This window comes from Peromyscus californicus, unplaced genomic scaffold, assembly GCF_007827085.1.
Source record: "Peromyscus californicus insignis strain IS unplaced genomic scaffold, ASM782708v3 Scaffold_16__1_contigs__length_79575227, whole genome shotgun sequence".
Classification (NCBI taxonomy): Eukaryota; Metazoa; Chordata; class Mammalia; order Rodentia; family Cricetidae; genus Peromyscus; species Peromyscus californicus.
Genome location: NW_026294458.1, coordinates 78726474 through 78741537, shown reverse-complemented (window position 1 = coordinate 78741537; position 15064 = coordinate 78726474). Strand labels below are relative to the sequence as shown.

Below are 15064 nucleotides of genomic sequence, written 5' to 3'. Positions count from 1 at the left end.
GGTTCTTCCAGGGATAAAGCTGTTCACACCATCATTTTTATCTTTTTAAAAGAAGTATTACCCGCATACACACATGTGTATGTGCTGCAGCACAGGTGTGGAGGTCAGAAGACAATGAGAGTTGGTTCTCTCTTTCCAACAGGTTCTGGGGAGTCAACCTCAAGTCCTCAAGCTTGGCACCAAGTGCCTTTTCTTGCTGAGTCCTCTCACTGGCCTGAATGTCTGCTTTCAATAGACCGATTAACTTTAAAATCCAAGAGTCAAGTCTGTATGTACATGTGGGTACAGTGTGACATTCTGGTCTGTGCAGACACAGTGGGGTGTCTGACTGGAGCTCAGCAGCAAGGTTTTTGGCTAGAAGTTGTTTTGTGTGTTAAGGATACTTGAAGGTGGCTTCTGTAGCAGTTTTCAAGTATATAATTCAATATGTTATTAGCCACATTTCATGGCAAATTTCTTGATCAAACAAGCTCAGATCTCATCTAACTCACATGCATTCTTAACAAAGCCATTTCAATTTCCCTCCCACACTCTTTAACCTGCCCAGTCTCTGATGTCCATTATTCTGCTCTGTATCTTTGAGTTTAACTTCTTTACATTCCACATGTGAGTGAGGTTTTGTGGTATTTGTCTTTCTATGCTTGGCTTATTTCGTTTGGCAGGATGTCATCCAGTTTTCCCAAAGTCACAAGATTGTCTTTTTAAGGCTGAATAGTATTTTATTATATACACATATCATATTTCATGCTGTAAGTAAACTGCCATGAACACAGGAGTGCAGGTTCTCATTAACACACTGAAATCATCACCTTTAGAAACAAAACACCTGGAAATATGCAGTATGGGATTTGGGTCTCATCTTAGACACCCCTTTGCCCATTTTATAATCAGGTTTAAAACTTGTCATTGAACTGCTGGGGTTCCTTATGTACTTTGAGCCTTAGCCTGTATCTGATGACTGGCCCAGAACTATTTCCTGTTCTATTGGTTGTCTCTTTCTTTGCTCATTTTTTTTTCTGTGACAGAGTTTCTCTGTGTATCTCTGGCTGTCCTGGAACTCACCGAGATCCACCTGCCTCTGCCTCCTGAGTGCTGGGATTAAAGGCGTGCACCACCACTGCCCTGCTTCTTTGCTCTGTTTGATGTATTCCAGCGGTCTACTTTCTCTTCTGTTGCCGGTGCTTCTGTGGTCATTTCAGAAAAATCATTGCCTAGCCAACATGACTAAAGCTTTCCCCATGTTTTACGATTTCTGTTCTTTTGGGGGGAGGAGGGGATGGGGTTGTTGTTGTTTCGAGACAGAGTTTCTCTGTGTAGCTCTGGCCTGTGCTGGAACTCGATTTGTAGACCAGGCTGGCCTCAAATTAATAGAGATCCACCTGCTCCTGCCTCCTGAGTGCTGGGATTAAAGGCATGCACCACTACCACCTGGTACAGTTTCTGGGTTTTGTTTTTTGTTTTTTGTTTTTTCTGAAGCTGAGGACCGAACCCAGGGCCTTGCACTTGCTAGGCAAGCTCTCTACCACTGAGCTAAATCCCCAACCCCCAGTTTCTGTTCTTATACTCAAGTCTTTTATCCATTTTGAGTCCTGCTGTTGTGTACAATGTGAGGTGACTTGGCTTTATCCATCTGCATGAGAAGGTCAAGTTTGTAACACCATTTATTAAATGGTGTCTGTCTTAGGGTTTCTATTGCAACGAAGCACCATGACCAAAAAGCAAGTTGGGGAGGAAAGGATTTTCAGCTTACATTTTCATATTGCCATTCATTATCAAAGGAAGTCAGGACAGAACTCATGCAGGACAGAACTCATGCAGGGCAGGAACCTGGAGGCAGGAGCTAATGCAGAAGCCTTGGAAAGGAGCTGCTCACTAGTTTACTCCCCCTGGCTTTCTCAGCCTGCTTTCTTATAGAACCCAGGACCACCAGCCCAGGGATGACCACACAATGGACTGGGCCCTCCCACATTGATAACTAATTAAGAAAATGCCCTGCAGCCAGATCTTATGGAGGCATCTTCTTAATTGTGGTTCTCTCCTTTCAGGTAACTTTAGTTTCTGTGTCAAGTTGTCGTAAGTTCAGCCAGCATTGTCTCTTTGCCCTGTTTGTGTCAATGCATCTCTGCCAAAAAATGAAAGACTGAATGTGGGGGTTTGTTTCTGTGCTCCCTTTTCTGTTCCATTGGTTGGTATGTTTGTTTTAATGACACTACCAAGCTGTTTTGATGATTAAGCTTTGTAATACAGTTTAAAATCAGGTAGAGTACTACTTCTAGATTGCTTTGGCTGCTAAAGATCTTTTGTGGTTCCATATAAAACTTCTGTTTTTCTTTCATTTTACTGATTGACTGTGTGTATGTGTCTGTGTGCCACACCAGCCCTTGTGTGGAGGGCAGAGAAAAACTTAAGGGAATCAGTTCTTACCTCCTACCATGTGTTTCCAGGGACTGAGCCCAAGTCATCGGTTTTGACAGTAGGTACCCATTCCCACTGACCCGTCTTATCAGCCTTCCATACATACTCTATTCCTGTGAAGAATGACATTGGATTTTGAATCTGTGGATCACTTTGGGAAGTATGAATATTTTCAGAATATTAATTATTCTAATTTACAAACAGCCGATGCTACTTGCAATTGTCTTCTGTTGTTCCTGTTTTATAGTTTACAACATACAGGGCATCTACTTCCTTGGTTGAATTTATTCCCAAGTATTTTACTGTTTTATAGCAATTATAAATTAGATTGTTTCCTCATTTTCTTCTGGATAGTTTATTGTTAGTATACAGAAATATTAGTACTATTTTGTGTGTGTGTGTGTGTGTGTGTGTGTGTGTGTGTGTATCCTGAAGCTTTACTGAATTTGTCAATTTTAAGTTTTACATGGAGTCAGGTGCTCTCTCTATTGGATGATGCTCATAGCAAACAGACTATATAACTTCCTGTCTTATTTTGATGCCTCTCACTTCTCTTTCTTTCATAACTGCTCTGGCAGGAGCTTCTAGCACTACATTCAATAGATGTGGTGAGACAGAGTGCCTTAACTTGTTCCTAGTTTCAGAGAAAAACTCCCGACTCTGACTCTCAGCACCAATACAGCACTATGTTGAGCCCTTCTATGTTTTATCTTGTTTCCCTATCCCCTTATCTATTGATACCCCAGTGAGCGCTTTGCCCTTCATTCAGTCTTCGTGGTCTCATGTTTACTGATCTACATTTGTTGAGCCATCCTTGCAAACCAAGGAAAGATCCCATTTTGTTGTGATGAGTGACCCTTGAGTGTGCTGCTGCATTTGGTCTCTCAGTATTTTGGGAAGGATTTTTGTGTCTATGGTCATCAGAGAACTTGGCTTGTAATTTTATTTCCTGGCAGTGTCCTTGTCTGGCTTTGGTATCAGGATAATGCTGTCCTCCTGTGATGGGTTTTTTGAAGAGTTTGAGGATTGATGTATTGGGTCATCTTTAAATGTGGGAGAAGTCAGGAGTGGAGCCACCTGGCCCTGGGCTTCTGTTTGATGATGGACTTTTTATTACTCTTTCAGCCTCTATTTGTAACTGACCTGTTTGGTTCTGTGTTTCTTCATGATTTGGTCTTGTTAGGCTGTAAGAATGTATGGAATGTTTCTAGGGCTACCCAGTTTGTGCTATGAGGATTGTTCATCTGAGTAATAGTCCTCTGTCCTTCTGTCCTGTGGCATCAAAATTCCTCTTCTTTCATACACAAACTTGTTTGAATCTTCTCTTTCTTTTAAATCTGGCTTCAGATATGTCAGTTTTGCTGATATTTTTGCTGATTTTTTTTCATTAAATGAGTCTTTGTTCCACTGATCTTTTCTGTTACCCCTTAGTCTTCTCTATCTTATACATTTCTGCTCAAATCCATCTTATTTCTCTCCTGCCTCAGGCTTGTTTTTTTCTCCTTGTTGTAGTTCCTAGGTGAATATCAGGGTGTTTACCAGGGAGCATTCCTCTTCTCTGATGTGGGTGAATATTGCTGTAAACATCGCTTTTTAAATTACTTTTGCTGGATTCCATACATTTTAGTATCTATTTGCTTTGTGTCCATTGTGTCAGGAATTGATTGATTCAGGCAGTCACAATCCATAGCACAGGCTGGCTTTGAACGCAGAGCAGTGCTCTTGCCTCAGCCTCCTGAGTTCTGAGGTCACAGGAGGCACAATGTCCTATTAAGATATTTTAGATTTTCTCCTTTGGTTCACTGCTCAGAACCCTGTTGTTTAGCTTCTGTGTGTTTCCACAGCTTCTGAAAATCCTCATTTCTCATTTTACCATCATGTTTTCAGAAAGCATTTAAAAAATTTTTTTAAAAAAATTTTTTTTAGCCAGTGTGGTGGCACACAGCTTTAATCCCAGCACTCAAGAGGCAGAGACAGGTGGATCTCAGTGAGTTTGAAGCCAGTCAGGTCTCCATAGTGAGTTCCAGGACAGCCAGAGCTGGATAGTGAGACCCCGTATCAAAAATAAACAAATGAAAATCAAAACAAGTGGAGCAATGGTGGCGCACACCTTTAATCCCAGCACTCAGGAGGCAGAGACAGGCGGATCTCTGAGTTCTAGGCCAGCCTGGTCTACAGAGTGAGTTCCAGGTCAGCCAGGGCTACATAGAGAAACCCTGTCTTGAGAAAACAACAACAACAAAATCCCAAACAAAACCAAACAAAAACCCCTAAGCAATACTAATACTAATAAATAAATACATAAATAAAAAACAAATTTTGTGGGGGGGGCAGTATTTTACCTGTATAAATATCTATGCACTGTGTGGATACAGTGGCTGTGGAGCCAGAAAAGAGCACTGGATCCCTGGAACTGGAGTTACAGATATGGTTGCTGGGAATTGAACCCTAGTTCTCTGCAAGAGCAGCCAGTACTCTTAACTACTGATTCAGCTCTGAAGCCCAAGGATATTCTTTCCGTCTTAATTTTGCTGAGTCTCCTTTTATTCCCTAACACAAGCTCTTCATTGGAGAATGTTCTAGTTGCTTCTAGGTATTTTGGCAAAGGTCAAGTATGGAAATGTTCTCTGTATGCCGGAGAGAAGCATGTATTCTGTTGCTGTGGGATGGACCTGCTGTGTACATCTTCTAGGGTCAAATGGCCTGAAGTGTAGTTCATATCTGCTGTGACCTGAAAGCTTGTGTCCACCAGTGTTCATTGTGTTGTGAGTTAGCAGCTGTGGGCAGCAATCCTAAAACCTCTGAGATGGCTACTCATGCTCACTATCTATGGCTGTTACCAGAAGACAAAACCAAGTTTCATCAACCATGCATCTTGAGAAGCATTCTCAGGATCCAAACACAGCTGCCAACTTTGCTTCTAGAGTTTCCCCCACCACACTGGGAGTTAGTCCTGGAATAGAGCTGTTGGTACTGGTGGCCACACAGCAGTCACCTCTGAGAAGCAACTATGATTGTCTTGTTTTTGTCTTTACAGCCCCAACCCCCAAAAGGCAAAAATGTGACCACTGGGCACCGTGTCCTCCTAACACCTATGCCTACCGTCTGCTCAGTGGTGGTGGCCGAGACAAGTATGCCAAGATCTGCTTTGAGGATGAGCTGTAAGTACTGTGTGTAAGAAGATGAGCGTCTGCTTGGCTGTGTCCCCTCTCTTCCCTCTGAGGCTGCACTTTTATGTTCCTAACCCCTGACAAGGCTGAAAATCAGGAGTGGGAATCAAAACACCCACTGTGTCCCCGGGGAAGGGTAATGGGTGTCTCTGAGGGCTGTTTGTGGTCTTGGTTGGATTTTCATGATTTCTTTTGATGGTAGTTCTATGTAATTCACCAGTGAAGCCATCTAGGCATGGACTTTCCTTTGTGAAAAAAACTTTAACTACAAATACTTAGTAGAAGCACAGGACTTTACAAGTCACCTCTTCTGGAAAGGGTCTTAGCAGTTCTGAGCACAGCTCTGCTCAGTACTCAGGTGATGCTCATCTTCACAGATGAAGCCAGCACATCTCTAGAGAGATAGTTTCTTTAGTGGGGTGCAAGGTGGAACCTCAAACCTGGGTCTTGATGTGCTCAGTGCTTTTCAGATTGCTTTTAAGATATTTTTACTTATCTCTGGTCTCAGCATTTGTACCCTGGTGTGTCCTGCTTTGTCTTATTTAGCTATTTGGGGCTTCTTAAGTAAGCATATTTCAATATCCTCATTGTGTCTGATAAATTTCCCCATTGCCATGATGAAATACTTAAACAAAAGCAACTCACATGAGAAAGGATTTATGCTGGCACACAGTTTGAGTGCATTATGGTAGGAAGTCGTAGGGGAAGGTCCTGTACAAGTCACGTTCTGTCACTTAGAGAGCAATGGACGCTGCTGCTCAGCTCACTGCTTTCTATTGAACCTCATTACTCTGTTCCTGATACCCCATAGTCCACTTTCCATCTGTCACATCTCTCTCCATGCTTTACTGTAGATAGAACTGTTTTTCACGTCACCACTGATCTCTTCTACTGTGTCTAATCTGTCCTTAAACCCAGCCATTGACTGCTGCTCTTTCTTTTTTCCCAAGTGAGCCTGCCTTTTTTGCCTTTTTTTTTTTTTTTGACTTCTAATTGAAAATTTCCGTTTTTCCCATCCTTTCTGAATGCACTGAGTCCTGTTATCTGGAAGTTCAGCTGGCTGGCTGGCTGGAGCCTGTGAGTGTGCCCTGAGCCTGAGTGTGCCCCTGTTGTCCGTGCTGTTCTGCCAGCTCCTTTGGCTCTTTCGTTGATTTCTTTCTTCGTATGTCAAGCTTCTTCTGACAGTGTGCCAGGCAATACCTCTGAGAACCTTGAACTACGATCAGGTTCTGGAACACATTTTAAATGTCATCATTTTCTGGGTTACCTAGTTCAACAAAGTCTGGGCTAAAGGCCACAAATTCTAGTTTCTGTCTTCTTCATCTAGCCCTTTGTGACTCTAACTCAATAAGATCTGAGAGATTTGATGTGGCCCTCAATTTGCCTTCAAACTTTTGTCCCTAAGGCCTGCATGACTGTTAGAAGTGCTGGTGTCAGCCGGGCGGTGGTGGCGCATGCCTTTAATCCCAGCACTCGGGAGGCAGAGGCAGGCGGATCTCTGTGAGTTCGAGGTCAGCCTGGTCTACAGCGCGAGATCCAGGAAAGGCGCAAAGCTACACAGAGAAACCCTGTCTCGAAAAACCAAAAAAAAAAAAAAAAAAAAAAAAAAAAAAAGAAGTGCTGGTGTCTTCTCCAGGCTTCCTTCTGTTGACCTGTGGGTGTTCCTGCAAGAGCAAAGATCTCATTCAATGTTAGACTTACCCCTGCAATATCTGTCATCAGTCAGCTGTTGGCTTGGGAAGTTCTTGGCTACATTTCAGAGCTCTCTTATCCCAGCAGATCTATTTGTTTGTTTGTTTGTTCTTCTCAAGACAGGGTTTCTCTGTGTAACAGCCCTGGCTGTCCTTGAACTCACTTTGTAGACCAGGCTGGCCTCAAGCACACAGAGATCCACCTGCCTCTGCTGGAATTAAAGGCATGTACCACCACTGCCTCCCAGTAGATCTTTTTAAAGTGTGTTCCTCCTCACCTCCTGCTTCCTGTGGGGGTTATGGTTACCCAGTTTTTTACTACTGAGAACAGAAGTCCTTCCTTGCCTCTTTTTGGGCACTTATAGACTGTTCTCTAACACCGAGAAAGCGCTAGGCCTTGTGGCTCCTGGAGGCCTTCAGTTAAACATGCCAGAGGCAGCGTATTAAAGCGCCTGTTGCCCACATTATAGCTCTGACATGAAAGACAAGCTCCAGATTCTCTTTATGATTATACTGAATCATTGATGCTAATCTCGGCAAAGGTCCAGAATATGCACATATTGTAAATATACAACACATGTGTGCACATCTGCACATATGCAGACATAGACACAATACATGCATGCATACATGCAGAAATATGCATACATACAACTTGTACATACACTGCACACAACACTTATGAACATGTGCATACACATGGATACATGCTGACATACCACATACATGCACATAGAATTCACACACACCAGACATATACACATACATTATTCCTATGACCTCCAATGACAATTATCATCTCTAGGAAATACTTTAGTCTTCCTGGATTTAAGGCACAAAAATTGAATTAAAATTGTATATGATACTGACATTTCATTTTCTTCAATTGACAGGCAAAAATGGGTTGGGAGGATGGCTTAATGGTTAAAAGCACTTACTGTTCTTTTAGAGGATCTGACTTGGGTTCCCAGTACTCACGTCTGGCAGCTCAAAATTGCCTTTAACTCCAGCTCCAGGGTATCCTATACCATCTCTGACCCTCTCAAGCACTGCACTTGTGTGCACAAACTATACACCTATTAAAATAAAAATCTCTTCAAAAGAAAAGCAAAACTTAAATGATGCAATGCAAAGTGCTTATTAAGGAGATAAGCTGGGTTGTAGTTGGTGGATGGGTGAAAGGAATAACTAGGAGGCGGGCAAAGCCTGTGGGTCCTCAGGGAGAAGGAAGCAGAGACTTGAAGAAGCCCAGCCTAGAGTGGAGCTGCCGTCCTCCCTCAAGTCTGTGAGACCAGGCATGGCTTCTCAGGGGCTGGTGAGGGAAGCCTTGGTGAAGAGCCTTTGTGTCTGTCCTTTGGTCCAGATTATAAGATGAAATGCAGCTTCCAGGCACCCAGGAACTGAGTCTGAATCCTGTAGGTGTGTAGGGCAAAGGTGGAATAATTTGGGGGAGCATTCTGGAGAGGGGTGCCACTGTCCTGAGCACAGAAGGCCTGTTGAGGGAGGGCTGCTCACCTAGCTCACGTGGGAGCTCTTTGACCGACTCTCACTCACTTTTTAGGCTGTTAGGAGAGAAGACGGGGAACGTGGGAAGAGGGATAAACATCGCTGTCGTCAATTGTAAGTGCACATTTCTCAGAAATTCCACCTGAAATAGGATTGCCATAAAGGCCTTGATGTTTCTTCTTTTAAAAATTTGTGTGTGTGTGTGTGTGTGTGTGTGTGTGTGTGTGTGATGTACATGAATATCCACATGAGTGTAGTGTATGTAGAGGTCAGAGAACAACCTCAGATGTAAGTCCTTACCTCACCCTTTCTTTGAGATCTCTTCTTTGGGTCTCTGTTTTACACACCAGACTAGCTGGCCCATGAATCTCCACCTCTCATCTCCACACAAGCACTGGGTTTACAGATATACAGTTCTGTGTCAGCTTAGTTCTTAGAGTTTGAACTCAGTTCCCCATGCTTGCAAGGCAAGCATTTTATCTACTGAGCCATCTCCCCAGGCCAAGACCACAGTTTTTCAACATGTTTACCCATATCTAGGTCTACACTGTAATAAATTCTAAAATGATATAATTATTTAAAACTCTTACTCTACAAACCATTTGTGGTCCAACAACAACAAAATAACCAAAAACTGAATCTGAAAGAGACTTTATAATTGAGAAAGGGCAGGTAGAGAGGACACATTGTGAAGCTCAGATCCACACAGACCCTGGCCCTGGAGCCCTTTGCTCTTGGGTCCTGGGGACTGGGGAAAGGTAACAACACTGACCAGTTCTATCAGGGCTGTGGGAACCTGTGCAGGTGCATCAGCCTCCTCTGGGATCTGGGTGTTTTTAGAGGTCCCTTGTAATAAGAACCACATCAGGTTAGAGAACAGGGGTCATGCAGGAACCAGCCGACTACAGGGTTGGTGATGGCAGGGCTGTGGGACAGGACATACCACCCTCAGTCAGAATACGCCCCAGGACACCTAGTGTGAAGTGAAAAGGTCTGGGGTCTTCTGATGGTTCAGAGAGGAAGAAGAGGAGCATTAAGATCCTGTGACCGACACAGATGGAGAGAGTCCTAGAGAAGTGGCCAGGCATCTCCTTCCCTGATGGAGGTGCTCCTTGGAGACCAGCCTATTGCTACAAGAGTTCCCTGGGAGAAGTAAAAGAAACTTCTATTCACCCCCAAATAAGGAAGGAGCAGATGGGCCAGACAAGGAGTCCAACAGGTCTAGCCTGGTGATCATAAATTAATTTATTAGGGTTGTTCACTAGAACCTGGATGACTCACAGACAGCCTTGCCACAGCCACTTCCAAATCCTCTGCCTACCAAGGTTCTCTTTTATGGAAAGGCTCCCAGGCCACGGAGTTAAGCAAACCTAGTTCAGAGCGCCACCTAGTGTTGAAGAGGCAGGGGTCCCACGTCTCTGTGTGCTCTGACCTTGCTCTTATCAGGGGTTCTGGTTTCAGCAAACACTGTCTGAACATGTGGAAAGATGGCATGTAGCCCATGGGAAGGACAGCCTGTTTTGCTGCAGGTTGGCACACAGATGACAACAATATGGAGTCGCTCTGGCCAGGATTGGGAAGAATAATCCCACCACACAGCCCCTCTCCAGGCTGGAGACCACTTCGGTCCTATTTCTTCCAGTCACTTGGTGCTAGGGCTACCAGCGGACCCAGGTCCCATGAGCTTTCCCTTAAAGCCATTTCTTCTGCTTTCAGATGAGACTGGAAAGGTGATATCAACAAAGTACTTTGACATGTATGAAGGTGGTAAGAAAAATCTTTTCTGATTAAGATGAAGACGACTATGTAGACCCCATGGGGAAATGGAGGCAGAGAGTTTTTTGGCCAGTGTTTATTGTATGTAGGTTCTGTTGCAATTCTGCGCCATGCTCTAAGGCATCACCTTTGGGGACTGACCTCTTGTCTCTAATGGCAGAGGTGGCTGATGGGTGCTTGCAGAAGCTGGGGTTTGTGGCAGGTTTTGCTAACTACAGCTTCAGGGTTTAATTTATTCAGGGCTTTCCGCTCTGTGTGGCTAGCCTTGTTTTTTTGGACTTATGTTTGTTATACCCTGAGCACCTGCTGCAAGTTGTCGATGTCCACAGGGCTTCTCCAAGATAGCTTCCCATAGAACTTCTAGCATCACTCCTGAGGAAGTAGCCAAGTATGATTGTGCCCCTGGGACCAGTCTAGGAAGCAGGGGATTCAGAGTGGGTAGACAGTAGAGGGGAAAGGAAGCCCATAGCCAAGGTGGGAACCTCATTCACTGAGAAGACCCTGAATTACTGTCTGGCTTTGACTCTACAGATAACTCTGGGCCAATGGCCAAGTTCATTCAGAGCGCCCCTTCAAAATCCCTGTTATTCATGGTGACCCACGATGATGGGAGCTCCAGGTGAGTGTATGCAGTTACTCCCATGTGACAAGAGCAGCTAGTCAGGAGGCCCCTGGGTCCTGCAGAGCCCAAGGATTGAGATACTTCTACAAGGGAAGGGAAGAAATGGCGTGATAAATGCCAGAAACCACTCTCACATCTGCACTAGGACACATTTCATTCATGCACACACACACATACATACACACACACACACACACACACACACACACACACACACACACACACATATGCATACACATGCTGTGCACACACTTTCATTCACATGCTCACACTCAATGCCTACGCGCGCTTGCACACACACACAATTGTTACTAGGAGTACTTATGTAAGTCATTGACTCTCCAAGTACATCCCACTAGTTCAAAGAGCTTGTGGAGATGTAGAGCTCCTTGTTTAGGAAGTGAATTTGCTTAGGAGCACCTGGACCTCTTGTTTCTCTCCTTTTAAACCCTTCCTCTGCTCTCTCAGCTAACCTTTTGGAGCATTGAAAGGAAACTTTTGATACTTGCTTTCATCTTCCAGCTGCTTGTTCTGGCTTTACTATATGGAAGCAGGAGGGCCACAGGGATGGGATTGTAGCTGGCTGAGTGGGAGGATATGACAGAATAGTGAAACATTGTGACCTTTCATAACTGTAAGGTTACTGGACTCAAATGAAGTGCAAAAGGCTCCCAAATGTGGCCCTATGCCAACTAGTAGGGTCACATGGTCCACCAGCACATGCTGTCCTAGAGGTGAAACCCTGGGCTGTAGTGAGTCAGGCCAGTTTCACTTCCATTCAGAACAAGCAATGGGACACAACCAGGACAGCCAGACAACCAGATAGCCACACACACACACACACACACACACACACACACACACACACACACACTTACACACTCATACACTTACACACACTCTTATACACATTCACACACTTACATTGACACACACACAACACTTACACACTATCACACACTCTTACACTCATACACACACCTTCAAACCCCTTCACAAGAGGGCTTCTCATGCTTTCTCTTTTGCCCCAGACTGAAGGCCGAAGCAAAGAATGCTATAGAAGCCCTTGGAAGCAAAGAAATCAAGAACATGAAGTTCAGGTCAAGCTGGGTGTTTGTTGCAGCAAAGGACTTTGAGCTCCCTCCAGAAATGGAGAGAGAAAAAGTGAGTGGCTTTCCCCATTTCTTCTCAGACAGGGCTGTGGTGTGTGAAACTGTCCCATCGGCACTGGTCAGCCTCTCCCATGAGTTCCATGTTCCATCCTAGACTCCTCTGGTCTCACTACAGAATGCAAATTGGTTCCAGTTACTGGTGGTGATTACTCTGTTTGAGCAGGAGGCTAGCCTTCTGTAGTCCCTCCTCCGGGGACAGCAATCACACCATGGATGGTGGCAGAGGGGACTGCCTGAGGTGGTTATATATTAACCATTTCCAATACGGAGATGCCAAATATGCACTGGACAGAAAGACTTTGGCTGATTGTCTTCCTTCAAGGAGTCACCTGGGACTTGAGGTGTCCATTTATCAAGGACGAAAACAAAGGAGGAAGAGAAAAGTTCTGACTGAGCACCTTGTCTCCTGTGACCACCCAGCTGATGGGTTGGAGAAAATGCCGCTATAACTTCTATGTGAGACTTTTGCTCACAACAGACACAGATACAGTAGTTTTTTATGAGATTAGTGGATAAATGACACTCTTTTCCTCTCTTCACATAGATCAACCACTCGGATCAATCCAAGAACAGATACTCCGGCTGGCCAGCAGAGATCCAGATCGAAGGATGCATACCCAAAGGGCTGGGATAGCAGTGCCTGGGCCTCAATAAATGTTTTTTGTACAAATACATGCAGCTGGAATGTCTCAGGAGTCTGATCCCTTGAAGTCCATATTTGAGGGGAAATGTTGATGTGAATTTGTTGTAAACCAACAAGACATTGTTAGTTACACTGATTCTTAGCCGATGATGTTATTGTATTGCTGTTTGTACAGTGGAGGTATTGTCAAGCCAGGAAAGCAAGCAGAAGGGAGTTATGATGGGGAAAAACTGAGTGGAGGGTGGAAAGAAGCAAAACCGTTTGCTGGCTACTGAGCAGTGTTGTACTCATGTCTAAGTCAGGCCACTGTGTGGTCCCTACAGCTCTTCAGAGTTCCTTTATTCTGCTGTCCCTCCCAACACCCTTGTCCCCAACATTTATCTTCTAGGGAATGAATGAGGCCTTAGCCGACATCCTTGGTCACCTCACATTTGGCTCTTAAACTTCCCCATAGGGATGGGTTTATTTGCTATCAGCTCTACTTCTGTGCAAGGCACTAGTTGGCAAGGAGGGAGGCTGGCACTGTGCCTTGGCCATGAGTCTGCTCTCAGGAGGGCAGCATCTAGCTGAGACTCTGAGGGACTCCTTTCTAAGATACAGTCAGTAGGATGGCAAGAGCGGACATACTAAGAATGAAGTCACTAGAATAGATGTCACTAACTAGAATCTCTCAGAACTCCTTTCTGTGCCTAGCCACCAGAGAAGCCACCATGATTGGCACTAAGCATGCCAATGTGATTGCTTCTCTGGCCAATGGGATCTCAGTTCCAAGTAAGGGAGTCAGGATAAAGGGTTTTAAACGTCAGCAGAATGACTTCAAAACCAGGCACCCAGACCTGGGAAATGATCTAGTGGATAAAAATGCTTGTTACACAAATGTGAGAACTTGAATTGGATCCTAAACTATCATGTAAAAAGCTGGTCATTGTAGCTGAAGAGTTTTCTCTCTGGGTCCCGCCAAGCTCTGGCAGTCCAACAGCCCACTTATAAAATAAACACACAGATGCTTATATTTTTTAAACTGTTTGGCCTAATGGCTCAGGCTTCTAGCTATCTAGTTCTTACATCTTAAATTAATCCATTTCTATAAATCTATACCTTGCCACATGGCTCGTGGCTTACCGGCATCTTCACATGCTGCTTGTCATGGCAGTGGCTGGCAGTGTCTCCCTCTGCTTTCCTGTTCTCTCAATTCTCCTCTCTGTTAGTCCCGCCTATACTTCCTGTCTGGCTACTGGCCAATCAGTGTTTTATTTTTTGACCAATAAGAGAAACACATTTGACATACAGACCATCCCACAGCTGGCCATGGTGGCATACACCTGCAAACCTCACACAGGAGACAAGGTCAGAAATACCAGGGGTTCATAAGCCAGCAAGTCCAGAAGTAAGCTTTAGGCTCAGTAAGAAACCTTGTATAAAAAAAGAAAAAATAAGGTATATGGGGCTGGGCAGATGGCTGAGTCAGGGAAAGCTTTCTGTATAAGCACAAGAACATGAGTTCAGATCCCCAGGACCATGCAAAAGCCAGTTATGGTGGCTTACACCTGTAATCCCAGGGCTGGTGGATAAGCAGAGACTGACGGCTTGTTGGCCATTCAGCCTAACTGAAACAGGCCAGTGTGAGATACTTTCTCAGGTAGAGAGTTATAAAGACACTGCTTCATCTTCTGACCTCCATACATGCACATATAGATGAATATACCTATATACACATATGTACACGAAAGCATAACTACACATACAAATGAATAAAATGGGTTAATAGTATTGGGAGAAGATATCTGACTTCGACTTCTGGCCTCACCACAGTATGCAACACGCACACACGCAAGCAAACACACATGCAAGCAATAAATATGATTGAGAACACCTGGCATCCTGAACCCAAGCATCCTTGATGTATCAATCCATCCCAGTCTCTTGGCATACAGGTGTATTGATTTCTCCCTGGGATGCAGGGGACACCAGCATCCAGCTGCCTGGATCCTTCCTATCCAATGCAGAAACTGGAAAGAGCAGAAATTCAGAAGCTTTTTGCCCTGCTCCTGCCTGGACATGTATTGCCC

The 15064-nt window shown here is 44.4% G+C and overlaps 1 protein-coding gene across 1 annotated transcript in view; it reads left to right on the top strand.

Annotated features, from left to right (window-relative positions):
* Nucleotides 1-13389, top strand: part of Fam3b (FAM3 metabolism regulating signaling molecule B) — a 70723-nt gene extending 57334 nt beyond the window's left edge. Inside the window, exons 3-8 of the mRNA XM_052741339.1 lie at nucleotides 5453-5576; nucleotides 8838-8896; nucleotides 10499-10549; nucleotides 11090-11177; nucleotides 12212-12344; nucleotides 12897-13389. Coding sequence (XP_052597299.1) covers nucleotides 5453-5576; nucleotides 8838-8896; nucleotides 10499-10549; nucleotides 11090-11177; nucleotides 12212-12344; nucleotides 12897-12986 — 545 coding nt within the window. The 3' untranslated portion in view covers nucleotides 12987-13389. The remainder of the gene's footprint in view (nucleotides 1-5452; nucleotides 5577-8837; nucleotides 8897-10498; nucleotides 10550-11089; nucleotides 11178-12211; nucleotides 12345-12896) is intronic.
* Nucleotides 13390-15064: the final 1675 nt, after the last annotated feature.